Source organism: Haliaeetus leucocephalus, unplaced genomic scaffold, assembly GCF_000737465.1.
Source record: "Haliaeetus leucocephalus isolate CR32 unplaced genomic scaffold, Haliaeetus_leucocephalus-4.0 Scaffold159, whole genome shotgun sequence".
Taxonomy (NCBI): domain Eukaryota; kingdom Metazoa; phylum Chordata; class Aves; order Accipitriformes; family Accipitridae; genus Haliaeetus; species Haliaeetus leucocephalus.
In genome coordinates, this window is record NW_010972595.1 from 352,457 (window position 1) to 364,418 (window position 11,962).

The following is an 11,962-nucleotide window of genomic DNA, read 5'->3' on the forward strand; positions in this document are numbered from 1 at the left end:
GGGCTATTTCTTATGTTCATTTTAGCACTTCACTTAGCAAATTTCTTAGCGCTGCAGGTAGCCAAGAAAACAATGACATCCTTAATCCCTCCTAAGGCACATCGGGATTCAGGTCTTTCCCTACTGTTACAATTTTTAAAGATTTGGCAATTATCAACTATTAATTATATATTCATACTATTATAATTTCCCTGACTGGGTCATGTTATGTTTCTATGACAGACCTTGGCGATTCTAGGTGATTACAGAAAGATAAAAGGAGAAGACACCACATGGGCCAGGCACCTGAATTCACAGATGCTTTGATCCACATCTTGAGTGCAAAGCAGTTGAGCACCCTTCCAGTTCCATTTCCCTCCCCTGATTTTTGCTAATTTTCTAAAAGGATGGGTAATTAAGTGTATTTTCATGCCTAGCCAAATTAAACATGTTACTTGCAAGTTCTCAGAATTTCATACTAACATTCCATAAATCTGGAGAAAATATGCATTCAGTTGTATCTGAACATCTGAATCGTGTGCCTCCATAACACTGAGACAGTCTTATCTATTCAAATTTAGGGAAAAAAGAACTCCATTCCTCCCACAGAGTTAATCAGAAATGTATGCAGCATAAAGCCACAACAGAAGACTGTGTACTAGATCATAACCCAGATAATCCCAGCAAACTTCATACAATTTTTTAAAAGTGTGCCACAGGAATCCTGAGGATAATGAGAACTTAATTTACTTCTGTGTGTGTGTCTGCCTGTCTATATGGCTCTTCTATTCCTGTTCACTCAAAAAAATTTTTACTTCTTAATGACCGAAGAAACCTAAGCCATCGTACCTTGTCACTTCTGCTTGGCGAGTAATACAACTGCCATTTGCTCCGTCACCACTAACAACCCTGAGACATGCAAATCTCTGATATCAGACACTTGACTGTGTCACTAACTTCAGCAGCAAGGTGGTGGGATCCACTTCCTGCGATACTCAACACTTGCACATAAATACAAGGTCCAGTTTTAAGTGTCTAAGAAACAAGTTTTCCCTGGGAGAAGTCTTGCATTTCATCAACAAAGACAGGCAGAGGTGGCACAAGGGACCACAGGTAAATTCAAAGACAGACCTAGGAGAACCTTTCTTTGATAAGTGGTATTTTTATCTCTATTCCCTAGAACATGAATAAGTTATTCAACTGTTACCTTGAAGTAGGGATTACAATGAAGTCGGGAAACATAATCTGCTATCATAGAAACAAAACCTAGGAATTTATTAATAATTATGTAACTTATGCCATATTCCCAAGTGCCTCTCCCTGCACTGTGTTCTCTCTCTTCCTACCTAAAGACACTATGATTTAAATATGGTGATTTAGTTTGCTAATTAAAACCCTGTATATCAAATGATGAACCTGGGGTTTGAAACCTATTAATGCTAATGACCATTTTATCATCCTTTTTCTTCTTCAATAGAATGAGCGTGTTAAATATTTCTGTACCCCAGTGATTAAGATTATTCTACCAATTAACACTGCATGCTAAGGGTTGATTCCAGGCACATGCCTAGTGTTCATTCATTCCACCTGAGAACATCACCATGGCAAACACTGGCTAGAGGACACTCTTCCTAAAGCACACCACCACCAAAAAACAAACAAACAAACAAAATAATCATCAGCCTTTATCAATATTTTCTGAAGCTGCAATTTTCTTTCTTGCCAGCCAAAGGACAAAAATAAAAGGATGCTGCTACATTTATCAGCTGCAAAAGAGGACAATGACAACAAAGGCTGATCTCCAGTCAAACAAGCTTCCTACAGTCTGAGACAGACAGAGAAGCTTTAACTCCTCATATTCTTGTTGGGAAATACAAGTCTTAGCCTGGTTTTCTTTGTGGTTTGTCTCCTCCACTCTGATAAGGAGCCTGACTTCTGGACAAGAATCTCCCGATTTCTGTATTTCACTGTGGTACAGAAATATTTACCACACTCATTCTACTGAAGAAGAAAAAGGATGATAAATTGGTCATTGGCATTAACATTAATAGGTTTTAAAAACCAGGTTCGTTATTTGATATTCAGGGGTTTTTTTAATCAGCAGTTTAAACTCTGAACCATTTCTTCACAAACTGAAGCAACAGGAGAGAGATTCTTTCTTTTGAGGAAGTTTTTGCTGTTAGATTGCTTCATTTCCATGGAAAAAGTCTGTACTGCAAAACCTGCAGTCTGCATTTGTGAAAAACTTGTGTTAATGAAAATTCTTGCCCACTGTTGTTGCATCCACAGTGACCTTAGAGCAGCATACCAGCAACTACAAACAAGTTGAGCGACCAGAACAGGATTTCTAGGCTCTGTCCCTGACAGAACCAAGAGCACAATTTTATTTCACAAAGGACAGAGGCCTTTTCTTTGTGGAAACTGATGGCTGCTTGCTGCAGATAATAGCACAATTTGGAATTCAGTAAGAACTTAGTTTTGCAAAGAAATGTAGTAATTATTATTCCAAGAAACAATTAGTTAAGGCTATTAATCAGGTAAATAAATGAATAGGAACAGATTATTTGTCTGAGAATCTATCCTACAACTTTGAAAGCCTTACCTCAGCAGATAGCCAGAAAATACAAGAGGTTTTAACAAAGGAGATGTTACAGAAAGACACTGCCAATATGCGCAGCAGACTGAGAAATGAAAATTTTATGATGTTAGAAGGCAAGATTTATAGAAAGTAGCCTATTAATGTCAATGGATTACTAAACTGCACAAATCAAATACAATGACAAATAGTATATAACTAAATAAGGATGCCTTTGCATACTGAAGAGTGCCTCTTTTATAAGGTGGAATTGTGCTGGTGATGGTTTAATTCATCATTAATTTTGCAGTGGCTTGACACAAGGGGCATTGGTGCAGAAGTTTCTTGGCACTTCTGGCCTTTCTGAGCAAAGGAGCACAAAAGAAGAGGACAAGGAAAACTGGTTTCCAAGCACACACAACCCTGCATAGAAGGATCCTGTGGGAAGCACAACTCCTCTTCCCCATAAGGAGTGAGGGACATATCTGAAAGCTGATAGAAGGGATGTGAAAAAGAAGTCTCTACATGCGCTTCTCTCCACACCAGCCAGAGAGAGAGAGCGTTTATCTTCTCCAACAGCACAGCAGTAGGTGTAGTGTGCCCAGGAGCACTCAATATGCGTTTTAGCTGAGACTGCAGCACTTCAAGTTTGCTGCTGCTTCCCTCCACTGAGCTGCTAGCTGAACACAGTTGTACTGCGCTCTACACACATTCCCACTCTTCTGGGTTACCATTGCAGAGGAGTAAACACTACAAGTCTGGCAACCAGGCCAGGCCTTCACAGGGCTTTTCAAGTTCAGATTCTTGGCTGAACTGTCTAAACTTCCAAAGCTAGAAAAATCTGTGATGGGGTCCCTCGTAGAATGGCTTGCCTAACAGGAACAATGAAATAATTTTAAACAGAAATGGCTCTTAGCCACAGATATGAATCTGAACTTTCCTAGGTTCAGGGATATCTTTGTCTTATTCTTTGAGAGAAACTTCATACTTCAAATTTTTTGTTTGTTTTCCTTTAATACATTTTCTCTCTTTCTGCTTCTGGTTTTGATTCCTTCATTTTTGGGGTCCGCATTACCTTTCTTTTGTTATTCCATTTGGTTCCCTGTTCTCCAGTTGAGGTTAGATCATTTCTTCTGTTTAATTCACTTGCTTCCTAGGTATAAAAATCCACCCACAAATCCACCTTTTCTGCTGTCTTTTTTTGCTCCCAGTCTCCTGAACAGTTTTGCTTCACTTAGCCCCTCTTGTTTTCTCACCAAATAACAGGCTTGTTGTCTCATCCTTCTCCTACTTCTTCACTCAACAACTGGAGGACAGGTAGAGAAATAGCTGTTGGTGAGTCTGTAAAAAGATCTCTGTTTCTGAATGGGTGGAGCAGAAAAAGGGTTGCTATTTGCTCAGCTTCAGTGAAAAATATTGGCTGGCTTGAAGCACTGAGACAGAAAGGCTGGGGGGAATAAATGGAAAAACACATAATAAGTTTTGCCCAGGTCATCAAAGGGACTGACGTTACATTTTCATATCCACCAATGATACTCATATCACAACATGTTGCCGTGTGTGCCTCATCTTCATAGCTCAGAAAACCACGGAGTAGTGTCATAACCAGGCACTGTAGTAATCTCTGCAGAGGCAACTTGGTTACTGCATGGAACAACCACCATAGATTTCAATGGCTCCTCAGCTTTGAATTGTTGATCTGGGGAAAATAACGCCATTGCGCTGTATCTCCTCTCTTTAACATAGTTCCAAATGACGTGAGAACACCATGATCTTAGCCCTACAGGGAGGAGTAAGTTTTGCTTTCAAGATGCTACTTTGTGTGCACCAAAAGGGACATACCTATTTGAGACTGAGCAACCATAGTAGACTTGCGATCACAGAGTGGAGAGAAGGGAAGCCCTAGTTCTGCTTCTTTGTCACCCTGGAGAAACAAAATTGAGAAGAAATTAGAAAAAGACAAGATACATTGCACTTTGATATCTTAGGTCATGACTGTAAAAGCCTCTCATTTTACTTTCTTTAATTAAGTTTTGATTTTGGTTTGGGGTTTTGTTTCATTTTTTAACACAAATTGTGGAGAATTTGAGTCTGGCTGGAGAAGTTGTAGTCCAAGTATAAGTTGGTGAATTAAGCCTCTTGATTCCAGTGAATCTTTCCTCAGACCTTTCCCTGCCTGCTTGGTATTTCTATGCACCAACTAAAAACCCACTTGAGCACAAGAACGCTTCTCACTGCTGTTCTCCAGAGAACCCCAGCAAAACTCAGTTCTCAGAGCAAACCTTTCAAGAGACAACATCAGTGTCAGGACTGATTTTTTAGGGCTTGCACTTCTTTGCATGTCGTTTTTAGTCTTTCAGGTAAGGAATTCACAGGTCATAGCTGGCCAGATGCAGATTACTTTTTTCTTCCAAAGGAACAGTGACATTTTTCTACAACAAAGTAACCTGCTTGGTTGATGTGGGGGGAGCAGTGGACATTGTCTACCTGGGTTTCTCCAAGGCTTTCGATACAGTTCCCCACAGCCTCCTCCTAGGGAAACTGATGCGTTATAGTCTAGATAAGTGGTCTGTGTTGTGGGTGGGGAACTGGCTGACAGGCTGCACCCAGAGGGTGATGATAAATAGCTCCTTTTCAAACTGGCAACCTGTCACAAGTGGGGACCTCCAGGGATTGATATTGAGCCCAGTGCTGTTTAGTGTCCTCATAAGTGATCTGGATGGTGGGGTCAAGTGTACCCTGATGAAGTTTGCTCATGATACCAAACTGAGTGGGGAAGTGGACACTTTGGAAGGGAGAGCCACCCTGCAGGAAGACATGGACAGGCTGGAAGAGTGGGCTAACAAGAACCTTATGAAGTTCAGCAAGGACAAGTGTGAGGTCTTGCACTTGGGAAAACATAATCCAAGAGTGCAGCACAGGCTAGGATCTACCTGGCTGGGGAGCAGCTCTGTGGAAAGGGGTCTGGGGGTCCTGGTGGACAACAAGCTCAATATGAGTGAACAGTGAGCTGCTGCGGCAAAGAAAGTCAACAGGATGCTGGGTTGCGTTAACAAGGGTACCACCAGCAGAGGTAAAGAAGTCATTACCCCACTCTGCTCAGCGCTTGTCAGGCCACACCTGGAATACTGTGTCCAGTTTTGGTCCCCACTAAGCAAAAAAGATGCAGACAGGCTGGAGAGGGTCCAGAGAAGGGCCACAAAGATGATCAAAGGACTGGGAAGCCTGCCTTCCAGAGGAAAGGCTGAGAGAACTGGGTTTGTTCAGCCTTGAGAAAAGCAAGTTTTGGGGAGACCTTATCACCATGTTCCAGTATCTAAAGGGTGGCTACAAATAAGATGCAGACTCCCTTTTTACAAGGAGTCACATGCAAAAGACGAGGGGTAATGGGTACAAGTTACTCCTGGGGAGATTCCGACTGGACACATGAAGAAAACTTTTCACAATGAGAACAATCAGCCATTGGAATAATCTCCCCAGGGAAGTGGTGGATTCCCCAACATTGGACACTTTTAAGATTCAGGTGGACAGGGTGCTGGGCCATCTTGTCTAGACCGAGCTTTTGCAAAGAAAAGTTGGACCAGATGATCCTTGAGGTCCCTTCCAACCTGGTACTCTATGATTCTATGAGTCTGACATTGTCAACATTTTACTTAAGTACAAAAGTCCAAATATGCTTTCCAGTCCCCAAAACTGCAAGTCCTTTGCTAACGTCACAAGATGGTGCAGAAGATCAAGTTTTATAACCCTATTTTTTTCTAGTCTTTCAAGCTGCGTATTCTCAAAAAGCCTTTTAACTTGGTTCAGTCACTCTATAACATATTGCTTTATGCTGAGAAGACATATAGGATGACATAGTTGCAATACTCTCCACTGAGCATTCAAATTTAAATTGCCTGTTAAATATACTAGAGAATCAATTCCTTAAATCAGCAGCTCACTTTAACTGCGCTGAACTTCTTGCCAGTGTTCTGACTAATGTTAAATGGAAGCTAAAATAGCCAGCACACTAACCAGAGAAAAACTTGTGCAGGCATAAGAAGAGCTGAATTCTTCTTCTTTTTGTTAATACAACACACATGAAATGGGGGCACAAGACCTGTTAGAGTTTTGGGTGGAACAACAAGCAATAGTATTCTTCTGTTGCAGAACAATTCTGCTTTATGTTAGGAGTCTGATACACAAATATCAGGGTAAAACAGAAACCAAACACAGAAATATTTCCAAGTAACATTCCTTTACTATGTCTGCTGCATCTCTCAGGAAAACTGTCTCTCAATGCCAGCTCTTACCTAATCATCATTCTTCTCTTACTCCTTATGCCTCTTAAAAACCCCAGTGCCTAATTCTCTTTAGGAAGGAACCCCTAACTGCTCAGAGAGATACCTGAATTCATCTAAGCTATTTGAGCAGCTCCCTCAGGGCTAGCTAAAGTGCATTAGTAAAACAAATTAATTCATGTGTTTGCTTTAAGAGATGCTCACCATAGCTGCTGAATGTAAAAAAACAGTATTGTACTCAGAAGCATCATTCACACCTACAACATGGTTACTTGGTGTGGGAAGACCTGTGTAACATCACAAAATACTTGGAAACCAATAGGGCTGGGGACCTGTACTAATATAGGTTAAGTCAGGCTTTAGAAGGGCAACCAAGCTGGTGAGGGGCCTGGAGCACAAGTCTTATGAGGAACGGCTGAGGGAACTGCGGTTGTTTAGTCTGGAGAAAAAGAGGCTGAGGGTAGACCTTATAGCTCTCTAAAACTACCTGAAAGGAGGTTGTAGTGAGGTAAGTGCTGGTCTCTTCTGTCAGGTGGCTGGAGATAGGAGGAGAGGAAATGGCCTCAAGTTGCGGCAGGGGAGGTTTAGATTGGATATTAGGAAAAAATTATTTACTGAAAGGTTTGTCAGGTATTGGAACAGGCTGCCCAGGGAAGTGGTTGAGTTACCATCCCTGGAGGTATTCAAAAAGCACGTAGACATGGCACTTCAGGACATGGTTTAGTGGGCATGATTGATGGTTGGACTTGATGATCTTGAAGGTCTTTTCCAACCTAAATGATTCTATGATTAAGTCTCTGCAGAGCACACAACAGAAAGGACAGGACACCTTCTACAGGTGAAGAGCATAAGGAAATAAATACCTAATCTGAGGCCAGCCCAGTTTCTTATCACCATGGTCCCCCCTGGCTAGTGGTACTGCTCAGCTTGTGAGAAATGTGTGTTGTTCTTCTGCTGCCAGGTCGGGATGTATTTATTGATCTAGTACTAATTAACTTCAGTGAACACAAGTCTATACTTCATGGTAAGCTTAAGGGTTTTCCTGAAGAGGGAATTAATACTGCATCTGAATTTGGAACTAAAATACAAGTTTTATATAAAGATCTATCTAAAAGTGGAGGCATTTGTCATTCAAAACTAAAGTAGGATTTGTTGGCTGAAACAAAATTATTCTTATGAAAACATAAAATAATAATTTTGTCTTCATTACATGTGTAAAACAGATCAAAACTTGGGCTTTTTGTGGTCTCATATATAGCTAATCTTCATTCCCTCACCAGTCTGTAGGGGACTCAGCAGTGGTGTATTTTAACACATCTAGTATAATTTTGAGCTAGAAAAGCATAAACATGCACAGATTTTCCCCTAAAATGTATGTGAAAACCATCCTACTTGGATGAGCCTCCTGCGTGGCAACACAGAGACAGCAGCAGGGATGATCTATCTGCTTCCACCTCATAAACCCATTCTTGGTTTGAAAAACAAATTAAAGGATTCATTTCAAAGCAAATTCTTGCAATGTCCTTATTAAGAAGGCATTCCCACAATGCCTTTAAAAATAGATGCCATTTAAAAAAATTGTTAGAACTTTTTAAAAATTATCATGCATTTTTCTTTTTTGCATTCAGATTTACTATAAAACATGAAGTTACTGAACTTTGGAGGGAAATTAAGCATTTAGTTTTCTGCTTAGTTTAGTAATTCATACTGGTGAAAAGTACCCTAAACATTCCTAAGTTCTCTGTTTACTTTTACTTTTCTTTTTTTAAGGCAGGTCTTTAAATGCTTTTAATTACTCACTTGGGGAGCTTATACCTACCACACAGAGCTTAATGATTTGTCTAGATTTGTGGGTCTGTCAACAAGCAGTCCACTGTGAGCTATAAACTAGATCAGTTCACTTCATCTAAATAAGAGTAATGCATTTTTCGCATCTACCCCAACTATATTAAGTACAGTTCTACAAAGTACAGCTACCTAAATCTCTTTTCTATGGTTCTACAGCTAAGTAGAATGTCACATATTCTATATTTTGCTAATTTGAAACACATATTAGCTTCCCAAATTATAGTTTCTACTATGTAGATAACGCCTATACCTAGAGGCAGTGTATCAGACACTAACTTCCCAAGAGGTATAGTAGCCAGCGTTACTGGTGCCAGTTTCGTAGACACTGAGAAGTGCCAGAGAAAGTTTCATATCATTTAGCAGGTTCTTGCATAAATCAGAGAAAAAGGAAAAGATCTGTGTTCATATTTTCCTACTTCCTTGCCCAATCCTACACAGTTCCTCTGTGCTGCAGAAATACAAAGGAACTTCCCTATCTTTACCTGTCTGAAGAACTCCTCTAGCAGAGACATGGTCCAGCGATGATGGAGATCCCAGGCCTTGGCTGGATGACTGATATCTGCTGTATGCAACAACAGTGATAAGGCTTTCGGCTTGTCAATTCTGAAAACCCAAAGGATCAAACAAATTAATTGTCTGCTCTTGCAGTGGAGAATGACAAAAATTTCACCTAAGCAGGGAAATGAGATCATTAGAATCTTTGGCCAGAATATTAATGGAGTGATTTCTGTGTTGACAAAATCAGACAGCTATGAAAGATCGTCTAATTTCTCCAAAATACACCATTCCTGTTGTAAAAGAGACATTAAGAAGTGCAAAAAGAAACTTTGCTCAGCCTGACTGAGCTCCTTTCCAGGATTGCCTGTCTGCACAAGCAGGCTTGAAGAGCTGCTGTGTTCCCCATTTCAGCTGGGCTGCATTTTATGCAGCTCAGAAAAGAAGTTGGTCCCTACCATCTTACTGTAGTAAACAGTTACGATCTGATCTCAGGGGCACTGATGAGTCTACACAGTAACTGATAAAAGTTTCCCTGCTAGAAAACTAGTGTGAGGTCAGAAGGAGATCCTTGCAACTGGTTCCACAGAACAAAAAAGGCTGCCTATTTCTTAAAACCATAACCTGAGAGGCTAGCCCAAGAACCCAGTAAATAATGCTTCCTGGGATGGGTAGTCTCATTTTTTAATTCCAGCTTTTGACTGTCTGAAATAGCTAGAAGAGTTGTAGCTTTTGAGAGGACCAAGTGGCTGGCTGCCCTCTGGTCTGATACAGGTATAATTCTGGGAGGCTCTGGACAGACCTGTGTCCAGGGTGAAAAAATGACCATAACTCAGAGCTTTCTGCGGTATAAAAGGAATTTTATGGGGAAGAGCTGTGAACAAAATATGACAGCTCCCAGTGGTGTATTGGGAAGAAGAAAAGGCCTTTCCCATTCTGCTCCATCTGTTATTTTCGAGTCCTTCCCTCAGTGGATCTCAAGTTGTTTTCATCTGTCCTCTGGTTATGGAGCGGGCCCCTTGCAGAGGTGGCAGCTGATACCATCTGCAGAAGGGCAATGCGTTGTGTTCTGCAGATCCTATAACCTTGAGTCATACTCAAGCTGTAGAGGTCACTCAGCTGGATCATGTCCTTGATGTTACCCTGATACGCAAAGGGAAATGCCCAGGGAGGCTTATCCCAACACGGGACCTTTGCAAGCTTTTGTCCACCAGTACAGAATAGAGTTGTGTGTATACGGGGGTGCCAGTCCACTCCTAAGTGAATTCATTCAAAATTCAACAGCAGAAAGAGAATTTATGTGGACATCAAAGAGAATGAGGGCCTCTGGAGAGGTGCTTTTGAAGTCAAACACAATGGCAAAGCACCAGCTGACATGCCGCCCCTCACTGCACAGTGTTGTGAAGTGACTCACCCTTCTGGCTGCTGCAAAGCGTTCTTCATGGCTTTGATTTGCTGGAAGTGACAGGACATATCGGTGGCCAACACCATCTCAATCACTAGAGCTCTGAATTCCCTTTTAGATGGCATCACGATGAGAGGAGCAAGGAAAGAGAAACACAAAAAACAGCATCAGACAAACTCCAATTTCTTTTGTTGTCTATCTGTAAATTATGGACAGTACTTCTGCCTTTGTATGTCACTCTTTCCATTACCCCTCTTTCAGGGATGGGGAAAAGGATGAATGATTTTCTACACAAACACAGGAGTGGGAGGGCTGCAAATTAAGCCAGGTGGCTAATCTTTGCTAAGAGAAATCCTGGATGTTTTTTGAAGACCATGTTAGTATTAGTACTCCTTTTTCAATTAAGCACAAACCTCTTAAATTGGTTTCTTTTATAGGGCATTCTTAAAAGGAAGTAAAAGGACCGTTTAAAGCCTCAGCATGAATCAGGTGAACTTTTGAACCTGAGTCTCTATCGAATTGACTAAAACTGGTTGATACCTGTGTTGAAAGTTTAGTCATATTATTAAAGGAAAAACAGCATGTTAAAAAAAACCTCCTAGATGCATATATGCAGTCAAGACCTTTGAGAACCTGCATTACTTCGCTGATACTCATTCACACTATTCCTGTATGAATTTTTGTTAAGCAAACTTCTTTAGGATCCCGTTGCAATTCATTTGCAGATAATATGGATGTCCTAGACATTTTAAAATATCACAACATTCTAATCTAGCACACAATACAAATTTATTTTCTCTTTCTCTCAGTTCAGCTATTCACAGGTTAACAGAAGAAGAACAGCCCAAGGTTAGCATACCAGCTCATGATTTGGGAGATTCAAAAATGGGTCAGCTTTCATTTAAAAATAAAAGTTACCATTCTTCTTTTCATGAATGTTTCATGAAGGACATGGTCTATTTTCAGCATGCCTCTCTTGCCTCTAGTGGCTGTGCTCAAGTTCCAGCCCCAGGCCACCACTGTGTAGAGACACAAGACTGCTGTGCTTACCCCAGCCCATGGGTGACACATAATGAGTCCCCCCACCAGGAATTCTGCACGCACGTTAAGATGCATCAGCTGGCCTCGCTCTTACCCCAGTGCACCCACCTCCTCCACCCCACCATTATGTACAATCAGTTGCATAGCCAACAGCATTCAAGATGATGATATGGTGGCTGAAAACAAATTATTTTGAATCTTTTTTTTTCACCAGTCCTGGTCAGTTCCCTGGTCTGGTTCATTCCCAGCAGCACAAACCACTCTGTCAATACAAACAAGAGATGCAGACAACATGAATGCACAGCAATGAACTTTTAAAAGAAAAGGGTGTGATTATGC

The 11,962-nt window shown here is 41.0% G+C and overlaps 1 protein-coding gene across 2 annotated transcripts in view; it reads right to left on the bottom strand.

The window, feature by feature from the left end:
* The window catches only part of PDE1C (phosphodiesterase 1C, calmodulin-dependent 70kDa), a 320,002-nt gene that overhangs the window by 43,434 nt on the left and 264,606 nt on the right, over positions 1–11,962 (bottom strand). For both annotated transcript variants that reach the window (XM_010562366.1, XM_010562367.1), the window contains 3 exons: positions 10,592–10,693; positions 9,165–9,285; positions 4,397–4,478 (listed from right to left, as the gene is read on the bottom strand). In XM_010562366.1, the coding sequence (XP_010560668.1) occupies positions 4,397–4,478; positions 9,165–9,285; positions 10,592–10,693 (305 nt within the window). The remainder of the gene's footprint in view (positions 1–4,396; positions 4,479–9,164; positions 9,286–10,591; positions 10,694–11,962) is intronic.